Source organism: Ursus americanus, chromosome 3 (genome assembly GCF_024610735.1).
Source record: "Ursus americanus isolate L20-20 chromosome 3, mUrsAme1.1.p, whole genome shotgun sequence".
Taxonomy (NCBI): Eukaryota; Metazoa; Chordata; class Mammalia; order Carnivora; family Ursidae; genus Ursus; species Ursus americanus.
In genome coordinates this window covers 81672678-81692570 of record NC_142129.1, presented here as the reverse complement: position 1 = coordinate 81692570, position 19893 = coordinate 81672678, and the positions used below count along the sequence as shown (strand labels likewise).

General features: G+C 35.3%; 1 protein-coding gene across 9 annotated transcripts in view; it reads right to left on the bottom strand.

The window, feature by feature from the left end:
• Window positions 1-19893, bottom strand: part of MAGI2 (membrane associated guanylate kinase, WW and PDZ domain containing 2) — a 1265804-nt gene that overhangs the window by 297211 nt on the left and 948700 nt on the right. For all 9 annotated transcript variants that reach the window (XM_087861146.1, XM_087861140.1, XM_087861142.1 and 6 more), the window contains one exon: window positions 2758-2815. In XM_087861146.1, coding sequence (XP_087717272.1) covers window positions 2758-2815 — 58 coding nt within the window. The remainder of the gene's footprint in view (window positions 1-2757; window positions 2816-19893) is intronic.

Below are 19893 nucleotides of genomic sequence, written 5' to 3'. Positions count from 1 at the left end.
GATAAGAAATTGGTGGCCTTTTTCTAACAAAAATAGTCTATACGCTGAAAGTGACAACCACTATGTTCGCATACGTATTCAAATAGTTTCCACCAACAAGACTACTATTTATAACTAATATATACCTTGTGAAAATAATAGTGTAATGGAGATACAATTCACATTTTTTTGAACAGTTAAAACAAACTACATAAATAGATATTTTCAGGTAAAATGGACAAGTTGTCCTTGTTGTGATGGAAGATATCCCTGATTTCAAGTTATGTTTACATTATATAGAATAAATTGAGATATTTTAATTATTTTGATGAGTTTTTTCCAAAGACGTTTCTGAGCAATATTGGAATATAATTCTACTTAAAATTATCTTTAGGTTTGAATTATCTGTCTCAATTTTCTAGTCCGTCTGATATACCCACACATCTAATTACTGGTGTTAGTATATGTTATGGAATCCTGTAATGGAGAAAAAACCATGACAAGTAGTAGAACTGGATGCAATCTGAAGAAAGTTAAATCTGACTCACTAAGACCCATGTCTATGATGTCATAATCACTTGAAATCTAAAATTATTAAATATGTTAGACTGATTTAATGACATAAGACATGACTGGCTAAATTATGAACAATTTCTCACTACGAAAGTGAATACATGAAAAATGAAGTGGAGAAATGCAGACAGAAATGTAATGTAAGCAAAAACAAAAAAGACAATCATTTGAAGTATAAAAATAATGAGGACAATTATCTTTTAGGGTCACAGTTAAGTGTCCAATTCAATAATTAACTACAAGGGGTCCACCAGCTGCAGCTCTTTACATGAAGAACACACACTTCTATGAAAGAGAAGGTAGGAAGCATTGCTTTCTGATGTGTTGGGTGTCTCACCTCTATGATAGATAATTAAGGAAGTGAAGAAAGGTTTGAGTTAAGTATTATTTTCCACATTGAAGCCAGCCTGAAAGCAGCTGAGAACATGGAAGGAGAATCTGAAGAGTTAGAACTGGGTGGGCGTAGGTAGGACAAATTTGGCCAGTTGCGTATTTTTGTAAATAAAGTTTTATTCGGCAATAGCTAATGCCCCTTCATTTAAGTGTTGTCTATGGTTGCTTTCAAGCTACAGTGGCAGAGTTGAATAGTTGTGACAAGGTCATATGGCCCCACAGGATATTTGCTATCTTGCTCTTACTGGAATTTGCTTATATCTGGACTAAAGAAAATTAAAATTCTCATTCAATGAATTCTGCAAGGAAGTGTATTAAACACGAGATCCGGTTTGTCACCTCCCTCAGTTCTCTTTCCTTACATGGAACTACCTTGGATTTCAACTGTAATAGTCTTAGACATAGTACAGCCTGATTCAGTGACTTAAGACTAGCTAGCATTTACTGGAAACCTGTAATGTTGGTACATTTATCCAGAAACTGCAGCTATATTATTATTAAAATATGTGCATTTTAATTGATTAGCAATGTAGGGGGCCCAGGGTGTCTTATAACTATATGCAAGTGATGTCCCTTTATTTTTGCAATTAGCGACACCACCAGGCATTTATTTTACTTTTTGCATTTACTGAGTACCGACCTGACATCAGAGCATTAGCTACTATATATGAAAATTGCATTGGTAAATGAGGTGAATTCACCTTGACTGGAAATGACAGACTGTGGTGCCAAAATTGGGGCTCTTCCAAATGAAGATGGTGGTCAGAGTATCCAAGCTCATGAGAAAGATGAAGGAAGCTCATGAGGAAGCACACAGGTCTTCCTCATCAGTACCTCCCCAGCAAAAAGAAGGGCTTGACACTTAGTAAAACCTCAGTGACTAGATATTGTTAGCAAAACAATTTAGCAATAATGCCATTAATCTCTAACCCTTGACCATCTAGATTATTATTGTTAAACAGAATGTGATTAGAGAAAACAGAGTTAGATCCTAATAAATAATGTGAATACCTTTAGTGTTTCAGTCTCTGCATTTCCTGGGTAGTACACTTTTCATCAGCACTGTGTGGGCTTTGTTATTCACCCAGATGACATTAACAACATTACATAGTAGGAGGAATTAAAAAAATTCTCTATCAGAAGTGGGGGTTCTAGAAAAGCAAGCTGCATATTTAACTTTTGGAAATTATGAACATTACTTGATTTTCCTTAATGTGTATATAATTTAATCCCTAATAGAGGCTTTATTTGAAAAAAAAAAATAATGGATAGAGGGGATAACTCATATGTTAAGATACATTAAAGCAATGCAACCTTCATTAGATAACATAAAAGTCCAATCTACAGAAAGAATATTATTGATCTGAAATGGCGCCTTAAAAGAGGAAAAAAAAAAAAGATCTGAATTTTATTTCATCCTTCAACTGGAAAGTATGGCTGCTTCATCTAATTGGTTTTGAAATCTAGTTTAATAGAACATCTCTTTTGCACAACTAGTCAGCTCCCAACATTTTGATTGCAAAATGAAGGGCATTTACTTTGATATCTTTAATTATCACTCATTTAGAGGACAGTGTGAAACACTTTTCCAATTGGTGTTTTAGAATCATGAGTCAAAGGAAAAGAATGACAAATTAGTCAGCTGGAGAAGGAAGAGACAGCTAGCTGATGCTGCTAGAGTCTTTGTGGATACTTCAAAGTAAGATGAAAGGGAAGTAAAGGGGCTCCTAGCCACACATTCTCAATAACTGAAATACTAACACAGTTTCACCACATATTAATAACAAATTAGTAGGAAACTTAAAGACTTACTCAACATAATAAGTGCCATATATGGGATCATCGATTTTTTCCCAGCCATATGGAAGCTCTGAAAAATAAAGAATTATTTCTTTCAGTAAAGAAGCAACAGATATCACAATTTCTAATAAGAAGTAATACAATTTAATTGTTCACGGATTGCAGACGTAGTCTACCAAAGTGGAATAAAGCATTCAGAGTCAGCACCAAATTTCTGACGCATATTGTAGGAACTATAAGAAGCACTGACTTAAAAATTGGCAGTTAAAACACAGAGCTCTCTTCTCTGCAGATACACCGCTGGGTCTAGCTGTTTATCCCATGCCAAGCGGTAGGATGGCACGTCCTCGTGTTATCACCACTCAAGGCAGTACAGAAGGCAAATTGCTTTCCTGATAGTGCATACAGTTTTCTTATTTATTTGTATTGTTAAAAGGAGTATTTCAGGATAAAGATCATATTGTCAAAATACATTTCCGAGGATTGTAAACTGTTTCTGATGACTGAAACAAAGGCATTATAAATTCTCAATTGACATCCCATGATTCAAGATGGTTAGCTTGCTGTTTTCTCCACATGGGTCAGAATTTGAATGCTGCCAATATACTCTCTGGGCATATTTTTTAATAAAGTCTAAAATTTTAAACCTATTTTCCTTGGCAATATGGTTCATATTTTCCATTCTTCACGGCTAATTTTCATACATACACATTTAAAATATCAGCAATACTGTAAATGCTTCTACTTTAAAGGCAAAAACATGCTATTTGAAAACAAAGCTTTGCTTTATGATACTGTTTTCCAAATACACTGAGCCTTTATAATTATTAACTCCCATAAATATGATGGATATTATATTTTTCTTGATAGATATTAATTATGTATAGAGAGAGAACTTGGAATCTAAGTCAGATATATTGGCATGCTTTAAATGATATATTTAAATGAAATTTAAAATTTTATTATTGTAGTAATAACACATGTTCACTATAGACAAGGCAAAGTTATAAAAAGAAAATTAGGAACATCTGCAATGTTGCCATCCAGAGATAACCACTGTTAATATTTCGGTGAATATCCTTTGAATATTTTTAGACATAGATAAATACAAATAATTTTTTAAGAAGTTAGATCATACAGTGCATATTGTTTTTGTAGCCTGATATTTCTACTAATAAGATACCAAAGGCATCTTCAACGTGAATGAGCATTACTGTACAGTATCACCTAAAATCAGCACAGCAGTGCGCTGTGGTGTGGCTGGAGCCTGCATGACCCCACCTCATCTGTCACTGAATATTTGAGACTTTCCAGTTTTTACCTGTTATATACCATCTGTTGGACTTACTAAAACCTAAATCTTTCATCATTTTCCTAGTACTTTAGTAATAATAAATTCCTAGAAGTGAATTCTGGAGTAAAGGGCATATACCCTTTTATGACTTTTGATATAAACTGCCAGATTATCACTGTCCCACTTGCAAAATAGAACAGTTTGTAATCTCACTGGGCGTTTCGGAATAACTTTGTTTTTCTGTACTGTCAAATTAAATGCAGGTCTGCAGTTCTCCATCCAAAACTTTTGGGTACAGTTAGGTTTGGGAATTAAGAATTTTTCTGATTTTCAGAAGTTAACATGATGCAAATGCCTCTATCCCATAACCCTCCGAGCAGAGTCTGTGGAAGCAGTTCATAATCAAACACACAAGTATTTATGCAACCAAAATTATGTGATCTGTACTAAAAGGCACAAATAAGGAGTGCTTCATATCAGGTAGCACCGTTTTGCTTCCAGAGTGTCCAAGTCAGGTTACATTTTGCTGCCAAATGAGTTACAGAAGGCAGTTTTTAGAGCTTTTGAATTTTTGGATATTCAGAGTACTATAGTATCACATTTTAAAAACGAACCAAATTGATTTTAAAATGGCAGCTTGTCGTTGTGTTAAGTTACCTTTCTTGGATTGCTAGGTAGTTCAAACATTTTTTATGTTTATCCTCAGGCAATTATTTTTCTTTTGTAACTTTCTCATTTTTTAAAGTCAATTCATAAGAGTTCTTTACTTATAAAGGATATTAATCCCTAATCACATGCTGCATATATGTTTTTAAGTTTGTTTAGATTTAATTTTGTTGAACATTTTAACACAGATTTTTTTTTTTTTAAACTTTATTTATTCATTTGAGACAGAGAGATACAGAAAGAGAGAGCATTAACAGGGGGAGAGGCAGAGGGAGAAGCAGACTCCCTGCTGAGCCAGGAGCCAGACATGGGGCTTGATCCTAGGACCCTGGGATCATGACCTGAGCTGAAGGCAGATGCTTAACCATCTGAGCCACCCAGGTGCCCCAACACAGATGTCTTAAATTTTATTTGGTAAATTTCTCAGTATTTCCCTGTATGGCTCTGTCATTGGAGCCTAGCTTAAATACTGAAGATATTTTTCTAGTGTTTCTTTTTGTTTGTTTGTTTTAACATGAAGTCTAGGCTATGACTTTATTTTTCTTGCATTAGTCATGTCTTAATAAACATACAATACCTTAAGAATTTTTTCTTTCAAAATGATAATAACAGTATTACTGAATATTTACTATGATCAAGGTACTGATGAGCTTTCCATGTGTTAACTCATTTACCCTAACAGCAACTCGGAATCTAAAATCCTTATATTCTGCTTTCAGTGATCTTAACCAATTTAGATATCAATTTAGACACTCTGTCTAGCACAGCATAAACAACACTTAATTTAGATTAAGGATAATAACAGTCCAGATGGTTTCCACCAAATCCCCCAAGCTGTTGGAGAATTTGGCTATTAAAAAGAAGAATCCATTTGACAGATATCTGCTGAGGGCCCTTTATAAGCAGCTAAAGTAAAAGAATATACAGAAGATAGCAACTGATATTATGACTATTTATTATTAATATGGCTGAATACATGGATTCATCGTTGTAACAGGTTTAATATCATCTCACGAATATAATAATATGTAAAATAATCACATTAATATATAGCTAACATGGTTAATTTTATTGTGACTAGTCCTGTGTCTTTTTTTTTTTTTTTTTAAGTCCGGTGTCTTAATGGTATTGTTAAATGGAAATATTTCATGGTCAAATTTTTAAAATTACATTTTATAATGTAAACTATTTCTTCACTTATTCCTCATCTTTGATGCTTTGAGTAAATTACTAATTCTAAGCAATGCATCGCAAAAGTACAGTCAATTGATTTGTAGATTTGTAGATTTGCAAAGCAAACTATTTGTTTAGCATCCTGCCCTACTTGACACCACAAAGTATTCATCAGAATTTAGGGGGAATCTGATCTGCTTTGCCTTACATATCAATATATTTTGTTTGTTTGCTTGCTTGTTCCACATTTCCAAAATAAATTATTAAATCATTCCAAAACAAAATACACACTGTAAACATTTATACTCTAAGTATTAAATACTTCAAGCATTTTCACTATTAGTGATCCGTGACTCACATTTTTGGGGGGAGGAGAAAGTAATTTTTATTAAACATTTTATTTCAGATATATGAATTGCAATCTTATTTTTTTATGTTTTCTACTACATTTGGCCCAAGGTGAGAAGAGACAGAAAAACATAGTGAGAGCTAAATGCTATGTGCCAGGTATTGTTTCAGGTACACTATGAAAAAACAAATCACTTAATCCTCAAAATTGACTTGACTTGACTTAATCCTCAAAATTTACAAGATGAGGAAATAGAGGTACCAAGAGGTTCTAACAGTTAATGGGTCAATTTTTAAACTCCTATGTCTGAATTCAGAGCCTGCATTTTAATTACTTTATTAACTTATTAATTTTTCATTTATTTATTTTGGGACAAGATGATACATTGTAGCTCTAACCTTCTGTTATAAAGAGCTGTTATTCATTTCATTTTAAATATCTGCAAGGAATTAATGGATGAATGTTACAAGAAACCAGTAATAGATACACACATCAGTTCATTTGTAAATGTGGCAGAATGGGTATACAAATCTACAATCAATTAATAAAATGCTGTGTGTGTGTGTGTGTGCACTTGTGTGTATCTTTAATGATGTTTTCTTGAGTAGCGAAGAAAGGTAAAGACTAGAATGTTCATGAAAAACCACAAGTTTTTCTTCACTCATAAGAAGGCAAGCCATAAAATAAACTTAAGATTATAAGCTGAATAGTATATACCTAGATGATAAAAAGCTAAGAAAGTTAAGAATCATTTTTCACTGTGAAAATGAACTATTTGGACTTGAATTAGTTTTTAAAAACCAATTGCTTTTATTTAAAATTAAGCTAACAACTGAGAAAAAGAATTTCCAGTTTTGTACTATTTGCTCAATTAGGCAAGCATGTAGCTTGGAGCTCTTGGGTCCTGGGTTATTTAGAGAATGGTATTCAACAATACCTGACACATTTGAGGATGATTAAGGTCACACTAATGAAAGAATAACATATACTGTGCAAGAGGGGAAAATAAACACTTGAGATCAACAAGGTTAATGCTGCATTAAAAACTATTTTAATTGAGATTTTCTTCAGGCCATGGAACCATGGAGCAAATTCAGTGATTAGATATTCCTATCATGAGCCACTCTGCAAAAGTCTGTGTTACTGTCAAGATTAACTTGTAGTCAGTCCAGACTGTAAGAGGATCAAAAGATAAAAGAGGCATCCAGCTATGCCTGGACTCTGGCACAGCCACCAGGCTATATTTTTTTACTTATTTGCTCTTTCCAATTTATGTATTTGTTTGTTTCTGTTTGTTATGTCCATTTCCAATGCCTAAAACCAAGACTCCTTTATGCGAGCTCATGAGAAGCAGTTTTCAGGCTGCAACTGGGAAACTTGCAGAATCCAAGGACAGTATTTCTTTTGGAAATGGGACCTGAATACTGTACTGTGAGAAATCTAGCATACACTACCTTAGGATATCTCAGAAAGATCCTTTTTGTCTCACTCAGTTTTTTGAACTAAGCCGCTTTTCTCTGTTTTTCTGTTTTTCCTTCAGTTCCATTTCATTGTGTACTTCTTCTTTCTTTTCTACTGATTGTTTACTTCTGTTTGCTCGTCTTGCCTATGACCTGGAATGGCCGCCCCATATGTGACTCTATGTTACTTTTTATCTCAGGCACTGATAATGCTGCTTTGATCTCCGACCTTCTCAATTCTGTGACCTATTTCCCCAAAGGATTCATGAATCCAGCTCATATTCTTCAAAACAGATTCAAGTTACTTGACCTGGGAGATCAAGGTAATGGTTGCCCTCAGGTCAAGAATCCACCCACAGAATAATCGGCTACGGCTGGCAGCTGTGCCCTTTTGGTAGCTACAGAGCCACATCTGGCAAAGTCAAATAGAGGGACATGCTGTAAGAGAACTGGTCAGTACTCTTCAAAAGTGTCAAGGTCATGAAATAGAAAAACAGCCTGAGGTTTCGTCACAGTATGAAGGAAACTATTGAGACAGGGAAACTAAATGCATTGTAGGATCAGGTCCTGGACCAGAAAAAGGACATTAATGGGACAACTGGCAAAATTCAAGTAAGGTTTATAGATTAGTTAATACTCTACATGAATTTTAATTTCCCAGCTTCAGTAATTGCACTTACAAAAGATGTTAACTTTAGGGGAAGCTGGGTGAGAGGTACATGGAAACACTGTAGTATTTTTGCAATTTTTTTTGAAGTCTGAAATACTTTCAAAATGAACACGGAAAAAAGCTATTTACCAACTCTCCATATCAAGTAGATGACTTCTACTTACACTTCATTAATATTCCATCCAATATGTGTAACACCGAACTCATTTGAATAACGTTAATTTTTTAAACAAAATGAGAATGTAGGATTTTGTATTTATTTCTTCTTTTATATTATGTGGAATTTTTCCAACAGACAATTTCAAGAGACTTTTAATTTTGCTATTTTACTCTGGTTCTGTTTTTTTCCTGTTGCCTATCTTTCTGCTTCCTGGAGACACTAGGTAAATACATTTATGTTTAAGTCTTACTGCATCTCGAATCTTGGAAAATACAGATTCAATAATATGGCTCAAAGTCAGGCTTTCTTCCTTTTGCGGGGGGCACTGTCTTGTATGAGCCACAGCATGGGTTATGTTAACTCAATAAGGTTGTGTGGAGGCCCATCCTGGTGGGCAGCTTAAAATTCTCTCCAAAGCCAGAAAGGCAGATGAATTTAGGAAGCATACAAAGTACTAAAATACTGGAAACAAGGACAGAGACTAGAATGAGAAACCATCTTCTTTAACCCTATATTATTTTTTTGTACTAACTTTTTAAAAATTTAGACTCTTGCTATTGTGTTTTAGAGGTAATGGCATTACAACAGAACATAAGAAACATACAAAGTTTCCCTAGTTCAAATAATCTCAAGTATAGTATACAATGTGGTAATAGCTAATACTCATAGCAAAATCTTTTCCTCCAATCTTTATTAGATTTTTGCAGTACACAAATTAGGAAATATAATTAAATTTTTCTGGAAAAGTTAATTATAACTTGTTTCCAAGTAGTTCTTAGGAGTTTTAGTAGTCATTAGGAGTATGAGTGAGTTTATACGAGAGTCCTTAGTACGAATTTTTATTAGAAAAAAGGAAGATATTCAACATAGTACTAGAAGTCCTTGCAACAGCAATCAGACAACAAAAAGGGATAAAAGGTATCCAAATCGGCAAAGAAGAAGTCAAACTGTCTCTCTTCGCAGATGACATGATACTCTATATGGAAAACCCAAAAGAATCCACTCCCAAACTATCAGAAGTTATAGAGCAATTCAGTAATGTGGCGGGATACAAAATCAATGCTCAGAAATCACTTGCATTTCTATACACGAATAATGAGACCGAAGAAAGAGAAACTAGGGAATCCATCCCATTTACAATAGCACCAAAAACCATACGTTACCTTGGAATTAACTTAACCAGAGACGTAAAGGATCTATATTCTAGAAACTATAAATCACTCTTGAAAGACATTGAGGAAGACACAAAAAGATGGAAAGATATTCCATGCTCATGGATCGGAAGAATTAACATAGCTAAAATGTCCACGCTACCCAGAGCAATCTACACTTTCAATGCTATCCCGATCAAAATACCGAGGACATTTTTCAAGGAACTGGAACAAATAGCCCTTACACTTGTATGGAACCAGAAAAGGCCCCGAATCGCCAAGGAATTGTTGAAAAGGAAAAACAAAGCTGGGGGCATCACAATGCCAGATTTCGAGCTGTACTACAAAGCTGTGATCACAACGACAGCATGGTACTGGCACAAAAACAGACACATAGACCAATGGAACAGAATAGAGAACCCAGGAATGGACCCTCGGCTCTTTGAGCAAGTAATCTTTGATAAAGCAGGAAAAAACATCCGGTGGAAAAAAGACAGTCTTTTCAATAAATGGTGCTGGGAAAATTGGACAGCTACATGCAAAAGAATGAAACTTGACCACTCTCTCACACCATACACAAAGATAAACTCCAAATGGATGAAAGACCTCGATGTGAGACAGGAATCCATCAAAATCCTGGAGGACAACATAGGCAACAACCTCTATGACATCGGCCAAAGCAAACTTTTTCATGACACATCTCCAAAGGCAAGAGAAACAAAAGATAAAATGAACATGTGGGACTTCATCAAAATAAAAAGCTTCTGCACAGCCAAGGAAACAATCAAAAAAACTAAGAGGCAGCCCACGGAATGGGAGAATATATTTGCAAATGATGCTACAGATAAAAGACTGGCATCCAAGATCTACAAAGAACTTCTCAAACTCAATACGCAAGAAACAAATAAATCATAAAATGGGCAGAAGATATGAACAGACACTTTTCCAATGAAGACATACAAATGGCTAACAGACACATGAAAAAATGTTCAAAATCATTAGCCATCAGGGAGATTCAAATCGAAACCACACTAAGATACCACCTTACGCCACTTAGAATGGCAAAAATCAACAAGGCAGGAAACAGCAATTGCTGGAGAGGATGTAGAGAAAGGGGATCCCTCCTACATTGTTGGTGGGAATGCAGGTTGGTGCAGCCACTCTGGAAAACAGTGTGGAGGTCCCTTAAAAAGTTAAAAATTGAGCTACCCTATGACCCAGCCATTGCAATACTGGGTATTTACCCCAAAGATACAGACGTAGTGAAGAGAAGGGCCATATGCACCCCAATGTTCATTCATAGCAGCATTATCCACAATAGCTAAATCGTGGAAGGAACCGAGATGCCCTTCAACAGATGAATGGATTAAGAAGTTGTGGTCCATATATACAATGGAATATTACTCAGCTATCAGAAAGAACGAGTTCTCAACATTTGCTGCAACATGGACGGCACTGGAGGAGATAATGCTAAGTGAAATAAGTCAAGCAGAGAAAGACAATTATCATATGATTTCTCTCATCTATGGAACATAAGAACTAGGAAGATCGGTAGGGGAAGAAAGGGATAAAGAAAGGTGGGTAATCAGAAGGGGGAGTGAAGCATGGGAGACTATGGACTCTGAGAAACAAACTGAGGGCTTCAGAGGGGAGAGGGTGGGGGAATGGGATAGACTGGTGATGGGTAGTAAGGAGGGCACATATTGCATGGTGCACTGGGTGTTATACGCAACTAATGAATCATCAAACCTTGCATCAGAAACCAGGGATGTACTGTATGTTGACTAACATAATGTAATAAAAAAACATTAAAAAAAAGAAAAAAGGAAGAGAAGAATACTGTGCAAGAATAAAATACACAAAAGATGACTAATAAACTATTACGTTTTCATCTCTTCTTTTCCTGTATTCAAAAATGAATTTGTAATTATAAAAGCAAATCCTGAAAACATTCTAATTTTTAACAAAATCCATTCAATACTGACAGATGAAGAAATGCGCACTCAATAATGTTCTGGGCATTCAAGGGCCCTTTCCGACGTGGAAAAAAGCTAGCAAATATAGATGTGAACTTTTGCAATGCTAACTTAAAGATGGCAGGGTACTGTAACCATTTGAGATGGTGACAAGAAGTGGTGGCTGGAAGGAATGGCACAAGAAAAGTAAAGACTGGTAAAGTAAAGACTCAGAAAAAGTCATATTTGGCTTAAGTTTGCAAGCTTCACTTGAAGGTCAAAACGTGATGAACCTAGTGTTTTTCTTTAAATTACTAGAGCTCTGGAGAAAGGTCTGGCTATAAAGTAAGATCTGGAAAGCAAATACGTGCCAAGAACTTTGAAATATACAACTCCAGTTTCCTCTTAACCTGTTTAAGTCTATGCTAATCCATCCATTGATCTATCTATTTCTCATCATTAGCCACTTCAAATTATTTATTGAAGCATACTGGACTCCTATACCGTAAAGGCTGACATGTAAATTTCAACCTCTCTGCATGCCCTGAAAAGCCATAAATATCCACAAAGAGAGCAATAAAACCATCCATAATGCATACCTACAACATCATTAGGAGAAAGAAAATACAATGAACTCAAAAGTTATATATAAGTACAGACATAAATGCCCCAAACCATCAGAGTCAGCTCAGGAGCCCCTTCTAGATCAGAAAGGTGGAGAGTATGCAGAAAAAAGGAGAGGGCACCAGGAGTTGGGAGTGGAAAAACAGACAAAATCACCCTCAGAAAGATTCCTCTCCTGAGTGGGGAAATGCTGACAGCAGATCTGGTTGAACAGAACATAGCTACTATGAGGTTGAATGCAAGGACTTTGGAAGTGAGCAGAATGAGAAGTCTTGAGAAGGCTCTGCTTAAGAAGAAGAGGGGGCTGATGTCAGTGGAGGAAATGGCTCTTAGAAATTTGGTTATGATAAGAAAGAAGCATGAAGTAAAAATTAAGCATCTGCAGAAACAAAACAGAATTCTAGGACCATAAGACATACAAAGTACTCTCTCATGAAAAAAAAAAAAAAAGATGTCATTCACTAAAGAATCAGTACTTCACAAAAGAAACAGAAGAGGGTGCTCCTGAACTAGGAATGTAGTCCCTCACCAAAATCCTTTATTTTTGCTTATATAAAACTGTTAGTGCTGGTCTATGAGAAAAAAAAGTTCGAAATCAATAGAAAATAGCAGATAATATTCATACTTTAAGAAATCAGAAGAGTCATAGTAATACAGCTAACGTAAATTCACTCTCCTCCATCAAAAGAAAACAAAACCACAAATGAGAAAAATTGTAAAGAATCTCAAGATATGTTGAAACAAGCTCTATAAACACAGAAAAACTTTTGAATCAAAAATTTAAAAGCTCTGAACAGACAAAAAGCATAAAGACAGAGTTGACCAAAATCAGAAAATAAATTTTTAAAAAAATATTATTTGAAATTAAAACTAAATTATAAGCTGCCCAAGAGAAAATAGATTCTATTGAAAATATAATAGGGATCATTGAGGAAAGACATGACAATAATGAAGAGAACAAAATGAAATACACAAAAGGTAAAAAGAATCAGAAAGTAATCATTAATATAGAGGATAAAGATAATCCAGTATATGTATAATTGGAATACATGAAGAAGAAGAAAATAATAGAACTAATACTTGAAACTATAATCCAGAAATAAAATAACTGTATCTATTGAAATGGCTTCCCATGTACTTCAAACATTGTCCCAGAAGAGTCAATTTCTATATATACCAGTAAGCCATTAGACTTAAAAGACTGAGGAAAAACTGGCTAAAAGATAAATTCCTTACAATGGGGAAAAAAATCAAGATGATATCACATTTCAGGAACAATATACACAGCTAGACAATAGTGAAGCAGCATTGCAAAGAATCTCAAACAGTGAGCCAAATTTTATATCCAGCCAATCTATCTTTCAAGTATCAACACACACACACACACACACACACACACACACACACGCATGAGTTTACAATATGCAAAAATTCAGGGGAGTACTGTATCCAAGAAAACTTCCTGAGGTACCTACTTAATTAAACCAACCTTAATTTAACCAAGAGATGAGTGGAGAAAAGGACTAATAGTAATCATTCAATATATTTGTCAATATCAATGTAGAACAAAGGTGGGAACAAGGATTAATTGTTGCTTTGATAATAGGTGGGAGTCAGAATACCACTTAAAGCCAGCAAGTGAACAAGGGCTTTATAAAAGGTATCAGTATAAAGGTAAACATTAGAACACAAATACAGGCTGTTCTAAATACCAAAACAAAGAAAACCCCAAAGAAAACAGACTACACAGAGAAAAAAACCACAATCAATAGAACATGATATGGTCAATAAATATAACAAAAAATAATAAGACAGATAAAATATAGAAATGAATGCAAATTACTTCTCTTAAATTTTTCTTATTAGCTCATAAAGAAAAACCCCACTCTGTGCTGTAAAGACTAGATATATTTAAACAAAATAACTCTAGGTTCATTACTTTATAACCATAAAGGTCACAATTCATAACGAAAATACAATAGTAAGTATTTGTATGATAAATAATACAAACCACCTTTATAAAACAGTAACTATAGGAGTTGTGAGAAGAAATAGAAATACATTAATGACAAATATTTAAGACTGCTCCCAGCTGACGATAGGTCAAACTGACAAAATGACAGACATAGAAGAACTACTAAATGTAGTATAATTAAGTAGGCAAATCTTTTAGTTCTCCCCCATCTCTTTTTCTAGTTTTATACCTCACAATAGAGAATATATATTCATCTCAAGTACGCACAGAACATTCTCTAAAATTGTCTACATATTACATTACAAAACGTCTTAAGTTCCACAAAGCAGAAATAATACAGTCATCTCTGACCATAATGCAATAAAATCTAGACATTAATAATAAAATCATAACCAAAAGAACTTTCATCTAGAAATTAGAAACTCTAAATAAACAATTTCTGGGTCAAAAAGGAAATGTTAACTGAAATTGTAGCATTTCTAGAAGCAATGAGAATGAAAACACTAAGCAGCAAAATCTGTCAGGTACAACTAAAACAGTGATCAGAGAAAATTTTATGTCATATATATATATATATAAATATAAATAAAATGAAGGTGAATTCCTAATTCAAAAGCTAGAAAAAGAACAAAGGAATTTCCTTAGGGCGGGGGTGGGAGGACACAAAAAAGAAATACAAAGGATAAAAAGAAAAAACTTCATATGGCGGATAACTGAAAAATAGTAACAGTAATCAAAATGCTGTTTCATTTTAAAAATCAGCAAAATAAATACTAATTTAAGATGAAAAGATAAGTCACATATAACAAAGTAAGAAAGGACAAAGGGAAGAAACCATAAAGATTGTAGAATACGTTACACAAACCTATGCCAACAAAATTGAAGATCTAAATGAAACGGATAATTTCTTAGGAAAATGCAATTTATCAAGATTGGCCCCAGTGAAGATGGAGAAGCTTAAACAGATTTTTAGTCAATGTACCATACTAAACCTTAAATGGAGAAGAAACAAACAATGTGAGAATACTTGGTATAAATTTCTTTATAAATTCGGTGTGAGGAAAGGCTTTCTTAGGCTGAGACTTGGTGAATTTGAGTACATAAAAGCAAAAAAGAATCTCTGTACAGCCCAAAACACCAAAGTCAATGTGACAAGATAAATGACAAGCTGAGAGAAAAAGATTTGTAACACGTATCCGTTATAAGGGCTGCTCTCCTTCATAAAGAACTTTTATTTTTTAAAAATATTTATTTATTTATTTATTTATTTATTTATTTATTTATTTATTTATTTATTTATTTAAGAGAGAGAGAGAGAGAGAGAATGAGCACACAAGCAGGGGGAGGGACAGAGGGAGAGAGAAGATGACTCCCTGCCGAGCACAGAGCCCAAGTTGGGGATCGATCTCAAGATCATGGGATCATGATATGAGCTGAAATAAAGAGTTGGACGCTTTACCTACTGAGCCACCCAGGCACCCCCATAAAGAATTTCTAAAAAGTGAAGTGAAAAAAGGAAAAAAAAAAAAAAAAAAAAAAAGGAGAGACTAAAAACTTGACAGAGAAGTGTGCAACTGCCAGGAACAGACAGTTCACAAAAAGTATTCACGAATGTCCTTTACACCTGAAAAGATGCCCAATTGCCTTATCACAAGAGAACTGCAAATTAACACTACAGTGAGATACCACTCCTTACCTACCAGATTGGTGAAAATTCCAAAGCTGGAGGACAAATTCTTTTGGCAGGGTTGTGAAGGAATCGGCCCCCCTCAGACCAAGCTGGCGATGATCAATTATGGCACATCCTCTTTTGAGGGGAATTTGGCATGAAATAGACACATCTTACCTTTTGATCCAACAATCATTCCTCTAAGAAATTTCTCTAAAGTTTCATCTTCAATAATATGAAAAACCCCACAAATGTACAAGGTTACTCACTGCAGTATTATTTTCCTAGCAAGCAATGGAAGCAAGCAATCTCAACATCCAATCAGAGAACAAGTCTAAAACAAAAACAAAAACAAAAAAGAACACAGTCTACACACAGGGTGTACCAATGTGTGCAGAGTCGCAAAACTTACAAGAAAAATCTCTATGCTCTGCTATAGTGATTTGTTGGATATTTTACCAAACAAAAACTTTCCTTTGCTTATTTTTGGAAAAAAAAAAAGTATGCAAGAAATAGAGCCAGAAATTAAAGAAACTGTTTAATTAAAGGAGGTGAGAATTTAATTAAGGTCGAAGGAACAGGAAAGGAATGAGGCTTCTTTGCAAACCACGCCAATGTGCTTTTATTTGAAAAAACACAAAACTAAAAGTTTCAAGAGTATGGGGGGGGGTCAACATTAATTGTCATGATTTCGACTTAAGGCCAGACTAGAATTTACTAATTCAGAGGGGAGGCACAGGTCTCTGAAAGGATAGTTTTGGTGGAATTCTCCCCCACTGATAAATGTTATTAAGCAGACAGTGACCTTAGAGAGCCCATATGTTCTCTGGACATTGTGGAGGCCGCAGAGGTGGATTCCATTCATGATGAGATGTCCTTCTAGGGAACCATAATAATCTCTGAGCTATTGTAGACACTGGGCGTTTGGCTTTCAGTGCAATGTAAGGTGTAAAGTTACTGCAGTAGGCAAGTTACAAAAGCTGGGTAACTCCAAGCAGGTGTTTCTTCAGGGAGGGTCTATTCACCAGGAATGGCATTTTGGCTTCAGGGTACAAGGCCTTATTTAGAGATGAGGTCATACATGAATCTTGGCCTGTAAGGCTTTGAAGAGGGAAAGCCTAAGGAAGAGGTCAGGCCCACAGTAGGAGGCTGGAGAGAGATAGCTTTCTTCCTCCTTAGTTGTCATATTTTCCCCTACAGGAAGATCAGTCTGCTTTATGGGCCGCTGAGCAGATTACACAGCACCGACTGGAGAGTGCAGACAAGTGCAAGGTCTGGAAGCTAAACAGCTCATAGCGTGCTCTCCCATGCTAGAAGGGTCTCTGTAGTTTAACTGTTGATTCAGAGTGAACACTGATAAATAATGGGGGCTTTAAGAATTGTTTAGCTACCATTTTCCAGGGAGTCAAGATGAAAACCGGGATAGGTTATGAGAAAGAAAAGAAAATCAAAATTTTGCTTTAATGCTCCACTGTGCCTTATCAATGGAGATTTTAAAGATTGAGAAAAAAATAACTGAGGGAAATGGCCACATTTTACCATGTTTTTTTTGATGGTGGCTGTGATTGCCATTTTCTTTTTATGCCCCTGAAATGATAAGCTTTCAATAGGATATTCTATGGTTTTGTGCTTCAAAGTGTTCTGATGAGATCTGGATGTATTAGTCTAAGTGAAATTTGCAATTAATCACTGATGGCATTCCCTAATATAGCTCTTATAATGTAACATATTCTGAGCCCCTCTTTTCATTCAAGAAATATTTATTGCTCATCTACTTAGAGGGAAGCAGTGGGCTAGGGTGTGAGGGTACAGGAGTGAGTCCTAATATCCTCGGAAATGATGGTAACAGGCAGAGGCAGCCTGTAAAAACTTTCACTAATTATTAATTCATTATATTTTATGATACGTGCGACTAGGAGAAATACATGTACATTTTATTCTACCTAAACCCTCAGGTAATTTTTGAAGAGCTTGGAATCACAGGTTGTTACATTTCATGGGTATAATTCACTACGATTGATTTAAATAATCCTAATTCAATAAGTCAGCAATGCACTTGACAATTGGGTATTTTGGGGTGAATTCACACAACAGATGTCATTTTTCTAGTGGAACAGTCTTTTTAAATTGAAAGAATTTGATATATACAAGAAAGTTCTATTTAAAATCTCTGGGGACAACTATATATTGAACATCAATACAGTTAAGGACTTGGAAAAATGAAATTTAAAATTTACTTATGTTTATTATATTAGATGAGGAGAATTCCACTTAGGAATATGCCCTAATTTCATTTTCTACTTAATATGCAGCCTCAGAGCACTGTTTAATTAAAATGCCACTTAGACCAGTGAAATGGATCAGACTGAGCACAGATCTGGGGTTGCTAACTAATGTCAGAAGGATGAGTGAGCTCTCTGTGATGGTGCTGTCTGAGGCCCTCCTACCAATCCTGGGTGCAAGAAGCACTATGACAGTTCTACATGCCATTAAATAGTAGCATCATTTTCCTTTTGCCATGATACTCATGGATCCTAAGAGACTTGCATGCTTTATAGATAAGCAAGCTGGATATTTGTCAAACTGGAGTGATGTAGGCTTGTCATAGAGTCTCACTTTATCTGGTCTACTGAGCTTTGTGATTTTTCTGCCAGAACAAAGAAGTAGTTCATATTCATTTTTGAAAAGGACACTGAAAAAAGAAAAATCAATAAAAATACTAATTGTCAACATTATCTGGGGAGAGGAAGGAAAAGAGGATAACTTGAGGATAGCTTCTATATTTTCTATCTGTGTTGTGGAATATTTTTCAACATTAACGGAATAGGCAGGCTGACCAAGCTCACAGTGTTCTGTTCTATACTTGTTCCAGGTGGAGAAAATATCTACTTCTCAGCAGTACCTGTCACAGATAGATCAGAGTGTCAAAGGTAGTGTGAGTTGAGAGATAAGGCAGGGAACTGCTTTTCCCAAAGCATGAAAGGAGGAGGTTGAATATTCAGTGTAACTGTAACAATGAGATTTCTGATTCCCTACCTGGTATTAATCTAAGGCACTACTGCTGCCTATTAAAATTTAATGACAGAAATGTCCACATTCAAACATTAAATTATATTTTTATAGCCAGATGTGTGTGGGGGATTGTCCAAATGTTCTCTTCCAAAATAATTTCCTGTCCAGATTATTTTAGCTAGATCCCTAAGTAGAGATACTGGAATCACAATCTCTACCCTCACCCCATCTTGGCAATATTGTATTGTGAATGGTGACTTGACAGGACATAAGCATCATTTTTTTTTTTAAAGTAGGCTCCCTGCCTAGTGTGGAGCCCAACATGAGGCTAGAACTCATAACCCTGAGATCAAGACCTCAGCTGAGATCAAGAGTCCGATGCTCAACTGACTGAGCCACCCAGGTGCCTTGACATAAGCATCTTTAAATCTGAAGTGGGTGAATGATATAAATGTTACAAATACACCTTCAGTTAGGTTATAATTAATTTCCAATCATCATAATTCCAGGCAGTATGAAAAAGCAGCAAAGCGTCTATTTATAATAGACTGTGCTGGCACTGCCTTCCTATATAAGCATTCACTTCAAGCATGGGGCTTTGCTAAAAGGGGAAAGTGGTGCAATTTTAATACAAATCCTGAATTTCCTGATCCACATACAAACAGAATAGAAGGTCATTAGTAAGTTCCTAGCACAAAAGAGGGCAGGGCATTTTTCCCGGTGATCTGGCCGCTGTGATGGACCATGAATGTTCACCTACTTAGCTCTGGCCCATCTTGGCAGTGTTCTCAGACCGAAGGACTGGATTAGATATAGGGATAGGGAAATGGAATCTCACCCTAAGAAAACACAAAATCCTTTTTGATAAAATTAAAAAATAAGGTAGCAAGGCATGATATAATAATACTAAAAAATTAGAGGATTTGGAATTAACAGCAGATACTGCATTACTGCTTTGCATCACGGTGGAAGGAAACAGAGAGACATAAA